At 38.7% G+C, this 18,642-nt stretch overlaps 1 protein-coding gene across 49 annotated transcripts in view; it reads right to left on the minus strand.

The window, feature by feature from the left end:
• RIMS1 (regulating synaptic membrane exocytosis 1) overlaps window positions 1-18,642 on the minus strand; it is a gene marked incomplete at both ends in the record, with an annotated part of 339,260 nt that overhangs the window by 27,026 nt on the left and 293,592 nt on the right. For 26 of the 49 annotated variants that reach the window (XM_082307762.1, XM_082307784.1, XM_082307773.1 and 23 more), the window contains one exon: window positions 16,656-16,888. The exons of 16 other annotated variants lie outside the window; for them this stretch is intronic. In XM_082307762.1, coding sequence (XP_082163888.1) covers window positions 16,656-16,888 — 233 coding nt within the window. The remainder of the gene's footprint in view (window positions 1-16,655; window positions 16,889-18,642) is intronic. 7 more of the 49 variants (XM_082307782.1, XM_082307776.1, XM_082307758.1 and 4 more) reach the window with 1 other exon arrangement.

An 18,642-nucleotide genomic window follows, 5' to 3' on the forward strand; every position in this document is an offset into this window, starting at 1 on the left:
TACTGCTCTTATGGATGCTCAGCAATCAGGAGACCAAATAAGAGAGACCGCTTAGGAGGTAGAGAATTACTCCATCTCAGTAAGATCGTTATCTGATCTCCTACAAAAATATCATTAGAAAACTCAAGATAGTTGTACCAATGAAAAAACACGCCCTGTTTAAAAAGTGGTAATTTCACTGTAAGTGTGCCAAAGTCACTCTTGAATTTGTAAATTGAACTTTGCTATCATGCAGCGAGATCAAACCTGGTGCCGTGACACAGTTTGCTTATTGCATGCCAAGCTGCAAGCACAAGGAAGCATCTATTTTGTGTAGCTCAGCAGCTGGGACATTTCTTAAGTAAGACCTCTTCTATCCAGACAGCTCTGCCGTGTAACTCTCCTCTGTGCAAGAGGGGCAACAGGAAACCTTGCAGGGTTCGGCTACAGGAGATGAAGGATTGGGGCAGCTGAAGCCCTTGCCACTGCCGGCCTTTGAGGGGGAACCAAGGAAAGGGCTGGGAGCAGAAAGAAAGGGGGCTGTGCACAGGCTAAGTAGGACTCAGCTCACTGAACTTTATGTGTCTGTAGATGCTGCACTGGAGCTAGTCGTGCCAGACTCCTTTTAGAGCACATAGAGAGAAACAGACATTTTAGGGTGCAGTTCATTTTTACTATCTATCTCAGATACTTACCTGAGGATGGCTAAGCCATGCACAGAAGTGTACATTTCTCTCTGCTGGCTAGAAAGAAAGCCTGAAGTGATGAACTGACAGCTACTTTGTGGACACCTACACTTCCTCAGACTAATCCCACTCTTTGTGATTACGGGTCCTGGTCTACTTCTTTCAAGAACAGTGCTTCTCTAGCTGTCATTGGCAGGGTTCCTGCTCTCTGTCCCACAGTCCCTCTCCAGCTCCTGAAGTACAGCTCGTACCATATAGGTGTATTAAAAAAGCATGATGTGAGAGACATGGACACATGGGATTCCTTGAAGAGATAAGCGGGTAAGTGGGAATTAGTGGCTGGAAGATTTCTGCTCAAGTCTTCCTAGATGCAGCCTCAGTTTTGTTTTATTTTTGATCCAGAGCAAGTACGGCCTCAAGCTGCGCCAGGGGAGGTTTAGGTTTGATATTAGGAAAAACTTCTTCACCGAAAGGGTGGTCAAGCATTGGAACAGGCTGCCCAGGGGAGTGGTTGAGTCCCCATCCCTGGAGGTATTTAAAAGATGGGTAGATGTAGTGCTCGAGGACATGGTTTAGATGGACTTGGCAGTGCTAGGTTAACGGTTGGACTCGATGATCTTAAGGGTCTTTTCCAACCTTGACGATTCTATGATTCTATGATTCTAAAGCAATGAAAGCAGCTGACACATGCAACAGAACGGTGCCACATAAATGGAACAATCTATGGCATCAAATACTCAGTCACCAGCATTTGCACAGGAAGATTTGTTTCTGGGCCACAGTGACTAGGACTGGAGAGGGGCTTTTCGCCCTTTTCAGAGTATCCCTCTGCCCAGGTCAGTAAACTTTAAGTGGTATTGCAGGAGCCTGTTACAATCTGGAGGTGGTTACTGGGAAAAGTCACTCTTCTGAATATTTGGGGAACATGGTCAGATGTTTAAAAACACATGCTCCAAAATAAATGCAAGACTATTTAATGGACCTGGGATTTTGGCCATGGACAAACTTTGGACCAGAAACTACTGTGAGTCAGACTGGGAGAGCCTGAACCTTGGCTAAAAGGGGAACTTTGGGATCCCATCAAATTTCTTGTCATTGTTCCCAAGTTGGCCATAAACATGTCTATCCCCTTGAAGCAGAGTATAGGGTAAAGGCCTGTACCCAGACACGGAGCATGAAAATGCTGCCTGAACAAAAATAAATAAAACTGTATTTGCAACTATGTAAGTGTTGTTAAAGTAAAACTGTGAACGGCTACTCAAACCCACCACAGTTTCCATGTCACCTTCTCAGTCAGTTTTTCTTCTGGATTCCCCAGTCAATGACAATGGTTCATCTGTTAAGAGCTAAGCCCTGACCTGGCTCTATAATCCCTGCATCAATATATCAAAGTTGCCTGTTCCAACACATGCTAGAGGTGATAGCTCTTTTCTTGCTGTGATATGAGCCTGTTGCCAGGGCTGTAATTTTTTTCACATCAGAGGAGAAATAGGTGCAATACAAATGCAACTCAGTTCTGTCACACCCAGCTCTTGGAGCGGTTGTGCCTCACAAGGGCCATTACTGAGACTCCAGAGAAAGAGTCTGGTTACTAGATTAATCGGATCCTGTGTATGACCTTTCTTAAGTGACCTCTTCATAGTGCTGTGGAGTACCTCCACCTAGGCAGAATAACCTGGTTCTTAACATGGTATGCCTCTAAGGTAAAGACAAGTGATTCCCTCAAAATGTTTTCCTGGTAAATTATTCCTTTCCAATCAATAAATACTAATCTTCAACAGAGTACTTCTAGCATGCAAAAAACAAGCCAACCCTACTGTGTATATACCCTGGAGTTTGTTTGTTTTCAGTGCCCCTGGAACATCTTCCCCCATTAACGTTTTAGTTGCTTTGGAGTCCAGACTGAAGAAAGTAGATGAGTTGTCAAAGAAATCCCCCCACCCTGCCCTGACCATGAACTCTAGAAAAAAGCTGCTCAGGCAGGAGAAAAGATGGTTAGTAGGATAATTTTCAAAGGGAGAGTGATGGGTAAAACTGATTTACTTTTATACATAAATCCTAGGTCACATCTATACCTAATTCAGTGTTTCAGTCTGGCCACGCTCCGAGAGAGAACACTTTGCACCATCAAATCTAATCAAATGGCAGAGCTATAAATAAAGCCATCAACAGCCATGTGAAAGCAAAACTAATCAAAACAGCAGCCCTGAGATTCCTTCCTCCCTGGAAGAGCTTTTCAGACATTTTAACCTGCCTTATAAACAGGAAATCCATTTGCATGGACTTGCGTTAAGGTAACTTGTCAATCTGACAAGTTCTGAGACCAGAGAAATCATTACAAGTAAATGGACTCCCAAGACACTGATTTTTATCCCAAAGACACAAAAGCCACCATTAAAAAAAGCAATTTTCAAAACTGTTTCACACTGATATTTTACAAGCATCATTTAAAATCAAAGTAAGCTACCCAGTTAACCCAAGCTTCAAAACCAGAAGCTGGGTGTCTGGTTTGGGCAGCCACCCCATCTTATCTAGCCACAAAACTTCTGTGCTTCACAAATCACAGAAGCGAAGTAACGCAGAAAGACAACTGCTTCCTCTAGGCTTAGCATTAACCCCCTCGGGTGATTATCGTCCGACCGCACTCAGGAGCTGTAAGCCATGAGGAAACTGGAGAGGAGGCAGCAAGAGCGCTCAAAGGATAGTAAAGTAGGTTTCTCCTCTGTACCGACAGCGCAAAGAGGCAGTATCTCACATTGCCTTCTCACATAGCCTCCTCTGCCTTGGTTTCTTTTTTCAGTAATATCAAATCTTGCATTTTTCAGAATCTAGCAGGAATGGGCAGGCAATTCTGACTGGTCAAACTTCCATCACACAGGGAACTTCTGCTGGGATTGCCAGACGTTTAGAGCTTCCCAGAAGAAAAACATCTCATGTCTAACATTTCTTGTAAACGAATGCTTTTGAAGCTATCAGACACCAGAAACTGAATTTTAGCAATATGAAAAATGACTATACAGGTAAATGAAATAAACTATATGTGAGTGTCTGTCTGTGAGCATCAAGGACTTTTATAAATACCAAATCATTTCAAAGCAATTCTCAGGTAACTTATGAGGATAAACACACAACAGATCATCGAAAAAAATACTGTAGTTTACTCTTTCGGTACTTTGAATGTCTTAAGCCTATGACACTGCAGTTAAATATTTGTAGACTTCAGTTTGAAAATCTAAACAGATTGTCAAATTTTAGTAAATTCAAGCAAGTTCAGGGATGAATCTTCCAACAGAGACCTGAGGATATGTAAAGGCAACACGTACTGTTTACTGAGGTCTAAGTAAGTAATTATATTGAGGTCTGTACAACAGGAATCAGTAATTCAACTTCAATATTGCACAGTATTTCCATGCCTTACTTAAAGTAAGTTATACCTCATACCCAATATACATAGCACCTAACACTGCAATAGAAATCAATACAGATTTAAACAAAGTTAACATTTTACACTATTGGTCCCTTTTGGAAGTTATATGACCATCATATTCTAAAAACTGTATGCTTATCAAACTAAAGAAGAGCTGGCACAAAGTTCAAAATGCTGATGAAACTGTAAACATGTGCCACAGTTGATGAAAATATTTGCACTTTGACAACATGCCGATGACTTAGAGATACGAACATCTCTAACTTTCTGGGCTATTTTCTTTCTTTGTCTTTTCTTGGCAATTTAAAGAAAATTTTGCAGATGCAGCAAACTGGCTGGTCAAATACAGTGGCTAAAAATCACTGAAGGTTTAATTTAAGCACTTGAAATACCAGTAATGTACAAAGGGAAAGAAAATGTAAAAATAAAAAAAGTGTATTTAAATATAAACCTCTGCTAAATTTTCACTAGCCTCTGATGACTTCCTTAAAAAGAAATCACACCTGGTATGTTATGAAGAAAGTCATTCATATGCATAGAGAGCAGTCATTTCCACAGGATAAAGCCCATTGCTCATGAGCAGCATTTACGCATCAAGTGCAAGCGGATGCCACTGAAGAGCCGAGCTTTGTTCCGAAGAAGCACAAATTCATTGGGTGCCTCAATCCTTTTTTTCCCTTCTCTTTGTGTATCAGATTGGTTGGCAGGAAACAAGTTTGGACTAGCAAGTGCTATGATGTGCTTGTTTTCATCTTTTCTATCTTTGTTCTATTTTAAGACTTGCCAAAATGGTTATTACTTATGTTAATTTAATTTATATGCCATCTAAAGTATGGAGAGGACTCTGGACAATAAATGTTATACAATCAGAGATCAAATTCCTCTGTCACACACTTTATATTCGACTGCTGCTCCTTCTCTTCTTGGAAACAAAGTCAACATTGGACTGGCCGATAGCCCTGGCTAGCAGATATGCTGCCAGACTGATGCATGTGGGAACGAGGCCAGTGACTGTCCCCATTTATCATCTGTCCTCTCCTGTCCTGCAATGCTGCTGTCATCTGGGTCTCGGCCAGCTGAACCCAACCTCCCTTCGTGATCTGTAAAAAGTACTGGAGGAGGGAGTTGCTTTTAGGACTGTACCTTAGGTGTGCTCAGAGAGAAGATTTGCGGTGCAGGGTGGCTGTTGCCCGGACCCTTTCCTATTCATATGCAGAGCTCCTACCTGGGGAAACAATGTACCAACACGGCTCTGCAAAGCTGGGTGAAATTTTTCAGCTGAATATTTTTTTCAGCCAAAAAAAAGGAAAAAAAAAACAAAGGGGATTCAGCAACACTGAAATATTTTGTGAACCACTACCTGCTATATTTGATGCTGTCAGCATTTTGTTTTAAAATGTCATTCATATTTACTCATATTTGAGGAAATAAATACTCAAGCTGAATTGTGTCCATTCAGGATGGACATCATAAGCTGTTAGATTTGAAATAATTTTTCATCAAACTTAATGACTTGCCAAAATTTTTTAAAATTATTTAAAAAAAAATCCTATGAACATTTTTTCATAATTTTACTGAGTTCTTCATATTTCATTACATATGATACGCAATTCAGAGTATCTAAGGGCCATTATCTGTATTGCAGATGCTATTAGTTACATTATAGATATGCATACAGATTTTTTTTATAAATGCATTAACATCATCACCTGCAATAAAAGCAGCAAGCTTTATTATTATCATCATTATCATTATGATCCTTGAAAATCCCTTAAAAACACCTGTTGATCCTCTTTTTTTGTCTAAGGTTAGGTTTACTGCTTTTCATTTGGATTCTGTTGCTAACAGTTCTATTCCTAGCCAAAAAAAATTACAGAAAAATCCCTCAAAGCTCATATTCACATTCACATGTAGAAGTGCTAAATAAAATTAAAATAGTGTCTCTGAATCTAATGCTTGTTTGCATTCAGCTAAATGCACTTTTTTTAAACTCAGCCCACCAATATCTTATCATCAAATGTATGACTACCACACATTTTTATAAATGTTCTATAAAAAAAACCTTTAAGATTTTAAAGTCAGTTTTATTTTCTACAAGATCCAGAATTACATAATTTCTTGCCCCTGATGAATTTAGAGATATGATACTCATATTTGCAATACTGTGGTGGAATCAAAGAAGAATCTCTGCCCATATTTAGATGCAAAGACCCACTTTGTCCTTGACTATAGCTACACTGAAGCTACAAGCAAGCAAGCAAAATATTAAAGGTGATCTGTAAAAGAAAAGAGTGCAAAGAAAATTTCAGTTGTGTGTTTGCAGGGAAGAATTAAGAATAGTTTTAAAACATTTTTAAAATTATTGCAAATTCTTCAGTTACATGAGAAAAATAATACTATAAATGGTTTGTAAGAAATACTATAATGTACTGGCCAGATTTCAAAATTTCTCTTTCTATGAAATACTTTGATCTGCTCTCTGGAACTCTGTGTTACATTTACTAAAAGTATTAGGGAAAAGGCCATAGTGTGAGAATCTGCAAAATTCAACAAAAAATGGTGACATTAACAGAGTCTTGAGCAGCCATTTGCGTAGACGATTGTATTTGACACGTCGGTTCTGCCCCAAACTTCATCTAGACACTTCGAACAGCCCTGTGAAGGAAACACTGAAGATCCAGCTATTTCTATTCTTCCCAGTTTTAAACTAGATAGCCTGAGCTCCCACATCAATACTTAAAAATTGAATGAGTTGTTTCATGCTGAACAGGCTATCTCATTCAAATGAAAATCAAAGTTTTTGTTAGTTAAAAAAAGGACTGCTTTGGACAGGAAAATAAAAATAATTTCAGGTCTATCAAAATGAAGCTAGATCATCTGACTCGAAACAAAGGGGGCTTTATTCTTCTGGGAGACAGGAATTCATTCCTGTGCCACAGAATGAGAGTATTTTTCCTCTGGGTGACTGCAGGTACTCTAAACCTTTCTACAAAATCCCACAAGTTCCAGAAGGCCACAAACTGTGGACCTGATCAGGCAAGAAGTATATGAAGAGTAATAAAATTCAAATTTAAGGCTGACATTCTCTTACAGATAGGCATTTATGTAGAAATGTTTAATGTGAAGACAGTAGATTTTTTTCCCTCTTGATAGTACTTTGGCATTGCTGTATTTCCTTTTTATGTCATAATTTTGATATTATTTCAGCTCAGTGTTTATACTTGCACAAAGTAAAACTTGTGAATGCAATGTGAATCAGATGAAAAGGCAAACAAAAATCCTCTTTAAGCAAAGCTCAGTTAAATACAATCAGAATTATCAGTAGGTCTTTCTAGAAAACATTTCATAAAAATACAATAGAAACGTAACAGTGAAGCTACACTTATTAAATACATTTGATGTATTTTGAAATTATAGTTCTACAAGACATGCATGTCACAGCTTAGCTAAAATCATGATTATACTTTTGGAAAGGAATAAATTCTCCTAAACTCCACAATACTTATATATTTGAAATGGCCCAAAGTACAGTTATTACTGCAGTAATATCTCTATTAAAAAAATTCAAGGAGAAAGTGCAACTAGACAGAAAAGCAAATGAATCCTTTTGAGTACAAGTCAACCAACTCCGTAACAGGAGAAAGTCAGAATTTGTATTTCAGGAAAAAGGAAAAGAGCCACATGTAACACTAACTCAACAGAGCAGCAGGACTTTGTTTGAAAATACTAGCCCTTATTAGGAAATCTTTTGGAAGATGAGTAACTGGAACTGAATTGTGTTTCTATTAAGGGTAGTGAATTCCTCAGCTAGACGGCAACTGTAAATAAAAGAGCACGCTTACATTCACTCAATAGTTTCAAAGAATTAAGTATCATTACTAGAACAAAGAGTTCCTCTTACAAAAATAATCAGGTCTTTTTCTTTGTTTTTAATATTATTCTTCATCCATTTGCTTGTTTCCCCCCTTCTGCCGCAGAAACATGGGGGCGCATGCGAGGTCGGTATGAAGATCTGCTGGGTGCAGGGGGGTGCTCTTTGCTGCCAGGGTGTCAGGTTTAGAGCCCAGGTCCTGTCACCATCCCTAAGGCACCATTACCATCCCTACTGCTGCACTGCAGACTTTTTTTAGATTGGCTGAAAAGAGAAATCCATCTTACTGTCAGTCTCCCTCCATTCTTCTTTTTGTGCAACAGAGCCATTGTCCTCATAGATCACCACAACTATGCAAAGCAAGCTCTAATGGCCTGCTCTGGGAAAAATAACAACCTGGATGGGAAAGACTCTCACGGAGATACTGAACAGCCAAACCAGGCTAATGAGTGAGCTGCAGGATGGACCACCACACTTCTGCTCGGCTGCAGAAAGCTACTTTTAAAGTACACAGAGTCTAACGTTAAGGAAAAGATTTGCAAAGTGTGCAGACGTAACAAAACTGAGGTATCTGTAGGTAAGGAAGCTCACGTGTAAATGCTAAGCATTCTCGCAGAGATAAACGTCCAATCCAAGCAAAGACTTGGAAATACTCCTCTACAACACGGTGAACAACAGGTGAATTACAGAAGACTAAACTACACCTGTGGGTAACTGTATAGCTGTACTCATGGTAATTCTGACTTCCAAGATAATTTTCTGAAACTACCACTAGAAAATTTGAGATCTTGTAGCATTTTGTCTGGAGGAACAGGAGATGGCAATACAAAAGAACAATATCAGAAAAGAAATCCTATGAGAACAGCAATGGGATATTATGATATTGGCCGGGGCCAACTGTATGAGATTCAACAAGGCTCAGTGCCGGGTCCTGCACTTGGGTCACAACAACCCCATGCAACGCTACAGGCTTGAGGAGGAGTGGCTGGAGAGCTGCCTGATGGAAAAGCACCTGGGGGTGTTGATTGACAACCACCTGAACATGAGCCAGCAGTGTGCCCAGGTGGCCAAGAAGGCCAATAGCATCCTGGCTTGTATCAGGAATAGTGTGGCCAGCAGGACCAGGGAGGTGATCGTGCCCCTGTACTCGGCATTGGTGAGGCCGCACCTCGAGTACTGTGTTCAGTTTTGGGCCCCTCACTACAAGAAGGACATCGAGGTGCTGGAGCGTGTCCAGAGGAGGGCAATGAAGCTGGTGAAGGGTCTAGAGCACAAGTCTTATGAGGAGTGGCTGAGGGAACTGGGGTTGTTTAGTCTGGAGAAGAGGAGGCTGAGGGGAGACCTTATTGCTCTCTACAACTACCTGAAAGGAGGCTGTAGCGAGGTGGGGGTCGGTCTCTTCTCCCTAGTAACAAGCGATAGGACAAGAGGAAATGGCCTCAAGCTGCGCCAGGGGAGGTTTAGGTTGGATATTAGGAAAACTTCTTCACTGAAAGGGTAGTCAGGCATTGGAACAGGCTGCCGAGGGAAGTGGTTGAGTCCCCATCCCTGGAGGTATTTATAAGATGGGTAGACGTAGTGCTTGAGGACATGGTTTAGTGGTGGACTTGGCAGTGCTAGGTTAACGGTTGGACTTGATGATCTTAAGGGTCTTTTCCAACCTTAACGATTCTATGATTCTATGATTATGATAGATAAGGAACAAAAAAAGGACTGTTTCATCCCTAGCACGCTAAATGCTTTGAGAGGTTTAACATACCTCTGTCTCTGTTCTGTTACAAACTTTATTGTAATTTCAAGACAAATACAAAATTTATTCATAACTAATTTATATCTGTTTGTTCTTATACCACAGTTTCTGATGGCGTTGCCCTTTAGCTTCAAAAACTCTTCTGCCTCTCATTGCATTCTTACGGAACAATCATATCCCTGTTCAGCCTTCATTTTTATAGGCTGAACAAATCAGGCAATAAATCATCCTTCAAGGTCTTGATTCCCACAAACATCCAGCATTAATTTTCTTGAATGCTGAGTGACCAGTGTTCTAGATGAGCTGTCAGCTGTGCCTCATTCAACGTTGTTAACTTTTTCTTAGCTCTCCAAGGAAACACCTTGCCTGATGCACCCAGGATAGCATTTGCCTTTTCCCTGGCCAGATCTTACACAGAGCTTACATTCATCCTGTGATTTTTATTATACCCATGTCTTCCTCCTCTTCCTGTTTTTTCTAGATGACAGCTCTGAGATTGCATCTGGACATCTTCATTAGTCATTCTGAAAAGAATGATCTTGCAATCTGCATTATCACATTTTATCCAAGTTCTACTATTCTGGTCCTCAAGCTCATCAGTCCTTCCTCTGTATGACCTGGAAGTGACATACTTTCCAAATCAGTATCATCAGCATGTTCTAGGAACATACACACTACATCTCATTAAAATATTAACGAGATCTGCCTGTGTTTTTTGTCTTAGAAACTCAACCAGTAAGCACTCTCTGGCTCTTGTTTTAATAAAACCAGCTGATGCCTCCCTCCTAATCAGTTTCTTCCTGACATCCAGTATTCCTTGCTCATTTCTATGCTTTCCATCCAGTCTAATAATAATAGATGATTTATTGATGTCTAGGTAAAATAACTCTTTTGAACTTTTGTCCAGCACTCAGCATTCTTATCAAATAAATGTAATTTTTTAAGTAAGCACAATTTCTTTCACTACAGTAATAAAAAAATAAACTCGGAGGTTATGAGGTAAAAGAAGCATGCTCAGAAATGCATTCTTGTAGTTGTTTATAATTGAGACTCAATCAATCAAAATGAAATGTGGGGGGAAAAAAAAAGCCTGACCACTGCAAGAAAAGGTTGTCACGACCCTTGTAAAAAAGTAATAAAATTATAGAAAGAAGCAATGGCTTTCTCAAGAAAGACAACAAACAACCCTTCCTTATCCCAAAGGCCTCCACTCTCCAGCATAATTTATTTCTCATTTATTATCTGCTTTATCTGTCTGTACTATCTAGACCTGTATGAAATCTCTTCTTGTATCATAAAATTACTACAAGGATGGACAGAAAATTATCCCTGCTGGCATTACCAAAGACTGCGAAAATGAAAAACTGAGACTTTTTTTTTTCTAGCAGTGTCTACTCTGAAATGATGGAGCTCCAAGCCTGGAAGATTGCTTTACTCTGCTGAATTTCCATGTTTCCCAGGCAGTGTTATTTTTACCACAGCATAGTGGTGCTTGCTAAGTCACTAAGTACCTCCAGTGAACCATTGTATTCTCCACCACTAGAGGACATTTTGTGTAATGAATGGGGTTGTCTTTTCTAAACATTTACCTAAACTTCGGTCATCCAACAAAACCATGAGAAAAGGCCTTCTTAAGATCAGCATTAGAAGGTGAAATGTGGGGCAGTCAACCAGATGAGGAAGAAGTGATGTTAAAGCTAGAGTGACAACAGAAAAGGAGGACTTCACTGCTCAATGACAATTTTCTCACTTAGATGATGGTATCTTTTCTGAAATTGGGAATTTGGAATTTAATACAAAAGAACATAGAGAAGGCCACTTCTTTAATGGGAAACTTACAGGAAATTACAGAAAATATACTGTAGCAGGGAATTCCATGTAAGGACATGTGCAATTTTTACATAGGCAAATAAGTTATAAGATTCTCACATGGTTTTGCTCAGGTTGCCACTTCATGAATGAGGCAGTCAGACACTTAAAGATTCCTTCCAAGTATCCAGTTCACAGATGCACATAAGTGAACAGGGTCTTTTTTCACTCTGTTTTCACCTTGTGACAATACTCGATTTCAGCTGCACTTCACGGTACGTAGCCTCTCTCTGAAATGTTAATGCCTATGGCTTCATTTCAGGTTGTTGACGTTAAACTTGACAAACAGGAGATGGACAGCAAATAACTTTGGTTCTTATGTAGAAATATCTCATTGTGGTTCATACCATAAACATGGCAAGGTATTTCCATTTAGCAAAATGACCCAATACCAGTGTAACATGAGACTGGACAAGCTCCCCATTCCTCCAAGCTCCGTAGCTCTCCTTCTCTGCATCTCTTCCGCTCTCATCTGGTTTGAGCCAGTAACGGGAACAACATACAACATCCCAGGCAAAGTCTCACCTTTATCTTATATGAGATCACTAATGTTTCTCAAGCAATGTCAATGGAAAACTAGTCAGAAGACTGATGTTAATGGCGTTGAGCACCTTGGAAAATAAAAGTAGTCTTAAAGAACTCATATTCAGAAAAAATAGAGCCCATGTCTCAAAAGGCTCACCAGTTGCATCCCTGGTAGTTTTGTTCACATTGATCTCAAAGCTGGTATTTTCAGTCTTTCTATCTGTACTGGCTATCATGTTTTGGATATCTTAATTAAGTAAACAGTCCCAAATTATTTTGTAATTCCTTTTAAACTCTTACTCTCAATGCTTTTGACAGAAAAGTTGGCCTCCATTAGAGGTGGCTAAAGAATGAAACTCCTCTAAGTCCTTCAACAAAACAAACAAAAACACAGCCAGCCACCCTGCCCATTTGCCTTAAAGAGAAAAATCTGTCTTGCTGACCCAGCAGACAATTGCATCAGGCTCAATACATCATAGAGATGTGACGCTACCAAATTTCTGATAGCAAGACGGTGAAGATATAGTGTCAGAATGGTTGCAAAGCACTGTTGGCACGTAAAAAGAATAAGAAAAGTGTGCTCCTACTAGCAGATAACCTTTCTCGACCTCTGTCTGCTGACCATGGGTTAGAAAGCAAAAGGGAAGAATCCTTCCACCTTCTTAAGGCGCGCCTCTGCGTGTACCAAGAGAACTGAGAGGGATCCAGGGATGGGATTCTGTTTATTTGAGATTGAGCTTTTTGTTTTCTCCAGAACTCATCTCACTGGTGACACCCTTACCATTACCTCCATCCACTCTGAAATGCATTATTATGTCTCTATGGTATAAATTCTGTAATAAAACTCCTTCTTCCTATGGCAGCAGTTTTTCTCTCTTTCAAAACAAACCCAGAACCCCAAATCAAAATGCAGTATGATCAATACTGCCCTCAGTCACTCATTGGTCGGGAAACTATAATATAAGAATATCTGTAGGGGAATAGAGTGTTGTATCACAAAATCAAGACAATAGATGATGATTTCCTATCATAATCTATTTTCCTACCATTTTCCTATGATTTAAAGTTTAGTTGCTGTAATTATTTAGAAAATCTGTAGCTATACATTTATTTTGTGTATATATATATATTTATTTACAAAAAATTGGCTGGCAAAGAAAGATAGAAAAGTTGGATTATAACTAAAATTGTAGAGAATATGCCTGGAGCTATTTTCATTCTTCTGTGGTCTTTCTGGGGGTTTTGCTTCTTTTTTTTTTTCCTTTTTCTTTTCTTTTTAACTGTGCTGGCATAAGCAGAGCTGGATTTTCATTAGGAATACTGCCAGAAGATGACAAGGTTTTTTTTCTATGAACTATAAAATCTATCCAATTTGTGGGCACAATGAACAAACCATAGTAAGTAAAGATTTTGTTATTTCAATGAACAGTTACTGAAAGTATTATGAAATCTTAAACAAAATTGAATGGAAGCTGCAGCAGAAACATATACTTTTCATTGCAGATTTACATAAGAATGAAACCCAATTCTTTCACTGACAATCTGACCAGGCACATATTCAGAATAAATATTTTCCAACAGCACTGAACAAGGGTGCACAAAATAATGTGATTACTCGTCCTTCTAAATCTAACATGCAAGTGGATCTGCCCCATGTATGCAAAAAGGCCCATGTGTGTGGATATAGACACACACATGAATGCGCAGGCTCACACACACACGCCTTTTTCACTGGAAAAGCAAATCAACTCTTAGAAATTATAGCTACCTAGTAGCAGTTTCATACACATCACTTCTATTTTTTATATAAGATTAAACCTGTGCAGTATGCTAAGAGCATGAATTATCTACAAAAAGTTGAATTCAGCCCTTATTGACCATTTCTTCGTATGAAAAAAAGCAAGATGGAAGTTAATTTTACTGGTTTTGAAGACAGTAGTAAACTAGAATTTCAGATCTACATGTTCCACAAAAATACAGAACCTCCAATTTTCAAGAAATATCTGACTTTTTGGTTTATTTCTGATCTTCTATTTTGAGTTTTCAGGAACAAATAACTACATATGTCACACATACCTGACTTACAACCACGTAAGTCATAAGAAAAAAAATTTTAAACTGACCAATTCAGGAACAGCTATGGAGGCTACACACACATTTCTGTATTTTTGATACTTCCTTTAAAATACATGCTCTGTGTCAAGAGCACACCTTCAGTTACAGAAGAAGTTCATACCTGGCACCACTTTTTGGAGGCCCGTGCACCTCCACACCAGTTTTAAAACTTCAGAATTTGGCTATTAGAACTGATTTTCACATAATCAATTTTAAAGACCTTGTTTATATTATATTGTGAAAACAGATTTTTTTTTTTTTTTTAATTCTTAATAGTGGAGACATTATGAAGTTACTTAGGCACAAGACATTAAAATGAATTGGAGCTTTTTAGATTTCTCCTGCCCTCTTGTACACTACACTACAGGAAGAATGGAAAGTGGGTCCCTGATTTAGGGCATGAGTATTTAGTCTCCAACAATGGATTTTCTTTGGAAAACCTATCAAGTCTCATGTGTATATTATTCTAAAAAATGCATTAATTCAACTCACTGATTTTTGACATAATTTAACTAAAAAAATAGTGACTGACAAAACATGCCACATTTTATTTGCTCTGCTGATACCACAGATAGTACTGTTTGCCTGAGCCACAGTAAGGCAAAGTAAATATCACTCTCAAGGCTGTTTTACAATCATGAATAATACATAATCATAGTTTTCATATTTGATTTGCTGTTTGAGTTTCATTATAACTTTAGGTGCTCCATTCCTTGCAACATTCCTATTGTTTTGCGAATTACACCAAGCAAAATTTGGAGAGCTATAGTATCTTTCTATGAAGAATGAGAACATCTGAGTTTTAAACAGATAATGCTGAGAAGGGTTTGGAAATCACAGTTTAGATTTTAAGTTAGTAAATAACTTCACTGAGAAGAGTGAGTTAGGGCTCATGAAGGCAAATCATCCTATGTTTGGTAGCCCCCTGTGCCTTTCTCTTAGGCATACAGCCCTGGTTCCTGGTCAGAGCTGGACTACTGAGTAAGATGGTGCAAAGATTTGCTCTGTCACAGCAATTCCTGTTTCAATGAGATTTAGGAGCTAGAAAGGAACACCAGATCAAACCACAAAAACATTCTGGAAAATGCTTAAAATATTTTGTTCTTTATAGTAAGTGGAGTAAAACATCAACCTAAAATCCTTTCTATAATACAGTACCACTTTTTATTACCTTAAGAGCATGTCATTGATTCTGATGCATCTGATATAACATCTTACTGTATACAACTATCTATATTCTAGTCTAATATTCATGCAGAGTGCATTTTTGAGCAACACAATATGAATTACAATTCTGGGCTTCACATACGCCTACTACATCTATCATTTGGTCCAACTGCATGATTATATGCTTTCTGGCTTAAAATTCGTAAATGAGTAGTGTAGAAAAGTATTACAATCTTTTTGCTAAAGCTGACCAAGCTTTACATTTTGAAAGAATCACTTCTACTGCTCATCGGGCAATAAAAGAAAAGCAAAGGAAAAGGGTGAGATATTTGAAGATACAAATAAACAATATTGTTACTTACCTTAGTTTAGATTACCCTGACTATGTGAGAGGAATGCTGCAATATGTGTGCATTCTATGCTAGGCTGAAGCTTTTCCTCTTTCTTTTTTCCTTCTTTTAGTAAGAAAGAACCCTTAGGGTCAGGCCCTGCTCCCACTGAAGACAAGAGCAAAAGTCTTCACTGGGGTTCAATAGGAGCAGGACAGGGACTTTAAAACATTTTTTTTCCCTTTTGTATCTTTCTGTATGAGCTTTTGTTCCTTCAGGCTATGCAGATACGAAGCTTTTAAGATTTCTGAAGTCGCAATAAAGAGTTGGAAGTCTTATGTTCCTAATGAAGCATCATGCTGTCGTCTAATTTATCTGAAATCACTGACCCCAATTTGCCAGTGTTGTTTATAATGAAAAAATATTGGATATACTCTTGACTAAGAAATCAAAGGTAGATTTTAAAAACATGGTTTTTGCCACTACAGGTACAACCTTTTATCCGAGTTATGTAACTGTCATTCATTTGCTCAGATTTCAGTTCCCCCATTCGTACTCAACTCTTCTGCTAGAGGAAATTTCCTATACATAAAAAGCTGCTCTGAGCCAAACCATTATCCACTGTTGATACCCACATATGTCTCTTCGCATTTCCTTGCCTACCTGTAAACAAGGTTTCCAAGAGATAAAAACATTTTTCATTGATCAGGACAGAAAGTTCTTATGGTACATATTCTAAAAGGCATTTATATATTGTTTCTTGCAGATGCCTAATGATCAAAGACAATTAATATCTCAGAAATTTATTCACAGCTGGAAAATATTCTCTCCTGAGTGGTCTATATCCTGATACATGTAACACAGATGCCACAGATGAAATAATGGCAAACCACGTTTGGTGAGAGTCCTGTTTCCGAAGAGCGTGTGTCTCACTCACCTGTTTGGCTAAGTTGAGATGTGCTTCTGCTCCTTCGAGACACTATGGCAACCACTTTGGCACTAAGGCTGGAACGCCTTTTCTTCCCACCTGTTCCAACCGTGCCGACAGCCGTGTCCGACTGACTCCCGTCATTGTGCTCCAGCTTATACATCTCTCCGCTCACACTTGTGCTCTTAGTGATTCTCCCTGAAGTCCCCATCCGTCTGCCTTGCATTTTAGGAGTAAATGTACTACAGTTACAAAGTAAAAACAAACATGTTAATTTGTCTGTGTAACAGCATTTCCAAAAGCCTTTTTTTTTAATTAGTAAATTAATTTTAAGTCTTGATACATTTTCATTTATTTGGTTCGCAAATAAAAGGTTAATTTGATGCTTCTCAGAGTATATACTTCCAGTATTATAATTTGTTCTTCACTTCTTTGAGGGAAATAACTAAAATGAACACTTTCTCATGTTTTGCAGAGTGACAGAAAGAGAGACAGGCAACATTTAAAAGTCATGAGGAGACGTCCTGTCTATATCCCTAGGATACAGAAAGCAATAAACCAGCAATTTTATGACCAAAGAAAATGAATACGGGCCAAGAGAATATACGTAGGTTAATACACGTATCTTATCAGCACTGTTCACCAAAGCCTTAAGGCCTAATAGATATGAAGATATCATCTTCTATATTTTCATACTTCACAAAAAGAGATAATATAATATGTAGTATTTTTTACGTCTTTGCTCTCTCACTTCTTTAAAGGCAAATGCAATAATCACAGTATGAAGGCAAAATAATTTTGAGGCAGAAAGAACTAATAACCCACCAGAACTTTCACTGATTGACAGAAAGATGAATTGCTCTGTCAGTTCTGTTTGATTTTCTTTAGCTATCGCATTGCATTTGAATGTTTCTATACAAATTCGTTTTCTGCTCCGGCACATAGAGGCTGGATAAAGTATTCAGAAACACGCTCTAGAGAACAATCTCCAGCACATGCAGGACGTGCTAATACACAGCCCTAGCACTGCTACAACCAAGCGATGCCCTAGCTCTAATGGCAATACGAAGTTAGCTATCACTCTGCAGAGACCCAGAAATTTAAGCTGCAGCCTGACTCACTTCAGGACTAGTTGTTAAATCAGCCTAGTACGTGGGAAATTCCTTGATCTTGTATTGCTGATTAGTAGACCTACTGGCAACATACTAATTTCAGGGTTTTTTTTTTCAGTAATTCTGTATTTTGAAGTCAAATTTTGCTGTCCCTCCCAGCAGGTTCCCTTCCCAGCAGATGTGATAGCCTGCTCCCGCCCCGCCCCTGCTAAAATAAGAAAGAGAGGGGTTAGAGGCGCAAGCTTCTTTATGTCATGGCAAGTTTCAGACAGATAGGAAATCTTGCCAGAGAGAAATGAAGGGGTCCGTGGGAGAAGAACTGACATTCTGTGACTTCTACGGATCTGGGCCCTGCTAAAGCTTCAATCAGTCCTGTCCAAAGACATGTCGATCCAGGAAAGTATAAAATAATGTATACCTAAATTATGTTTTACTGACAGTTACCAAGATTTACTAATGTGTGACCATAGGTAAGAGCAGATAAAAATAGACAATATTTTTTGAAGAAGCAGCTGGAAAAGTAAAGTCCTGGAACAGACAACGCTTAATAAACAGGTCATTATCAATCTCTGCATAGGCATTTAACTATATGTTCAGCACATATGATCTGCTCCTGTTAAGTTCAGATAAAAAACCAGCTACCACCTTCACACAGAACAAGGTGTTGTGATGCACCTAAGTACTCAACACATTTTGGTGGACCACCTGAGGCACACTGAGTTTAAAATAGGTTCTCTCTTGTTCCCTCCTATTCCACTGCCACTTTAGTGACTGTCTTTTGGGTTTGCATGGCAAAAATAGAACAACATATGTATTTTGATGTTTCCACATAAAATTCCTTTGTACTTTATTGCAGATCTCCCCCAGCACACAGTCCCTCACAT

This window comes from Platalea leucorodia, assembly GCF_965183815.1.
Source record: "Platalea leucorodia genome assembly, chromosome: 3".
NCBI classification, from domain to species: domain Eukaryota; kingdom Metazoa; phylum Chordata; class Aves; order Pelecaniformes; family Threskiornithidae; genus Platalea; species Platalea leucorodia.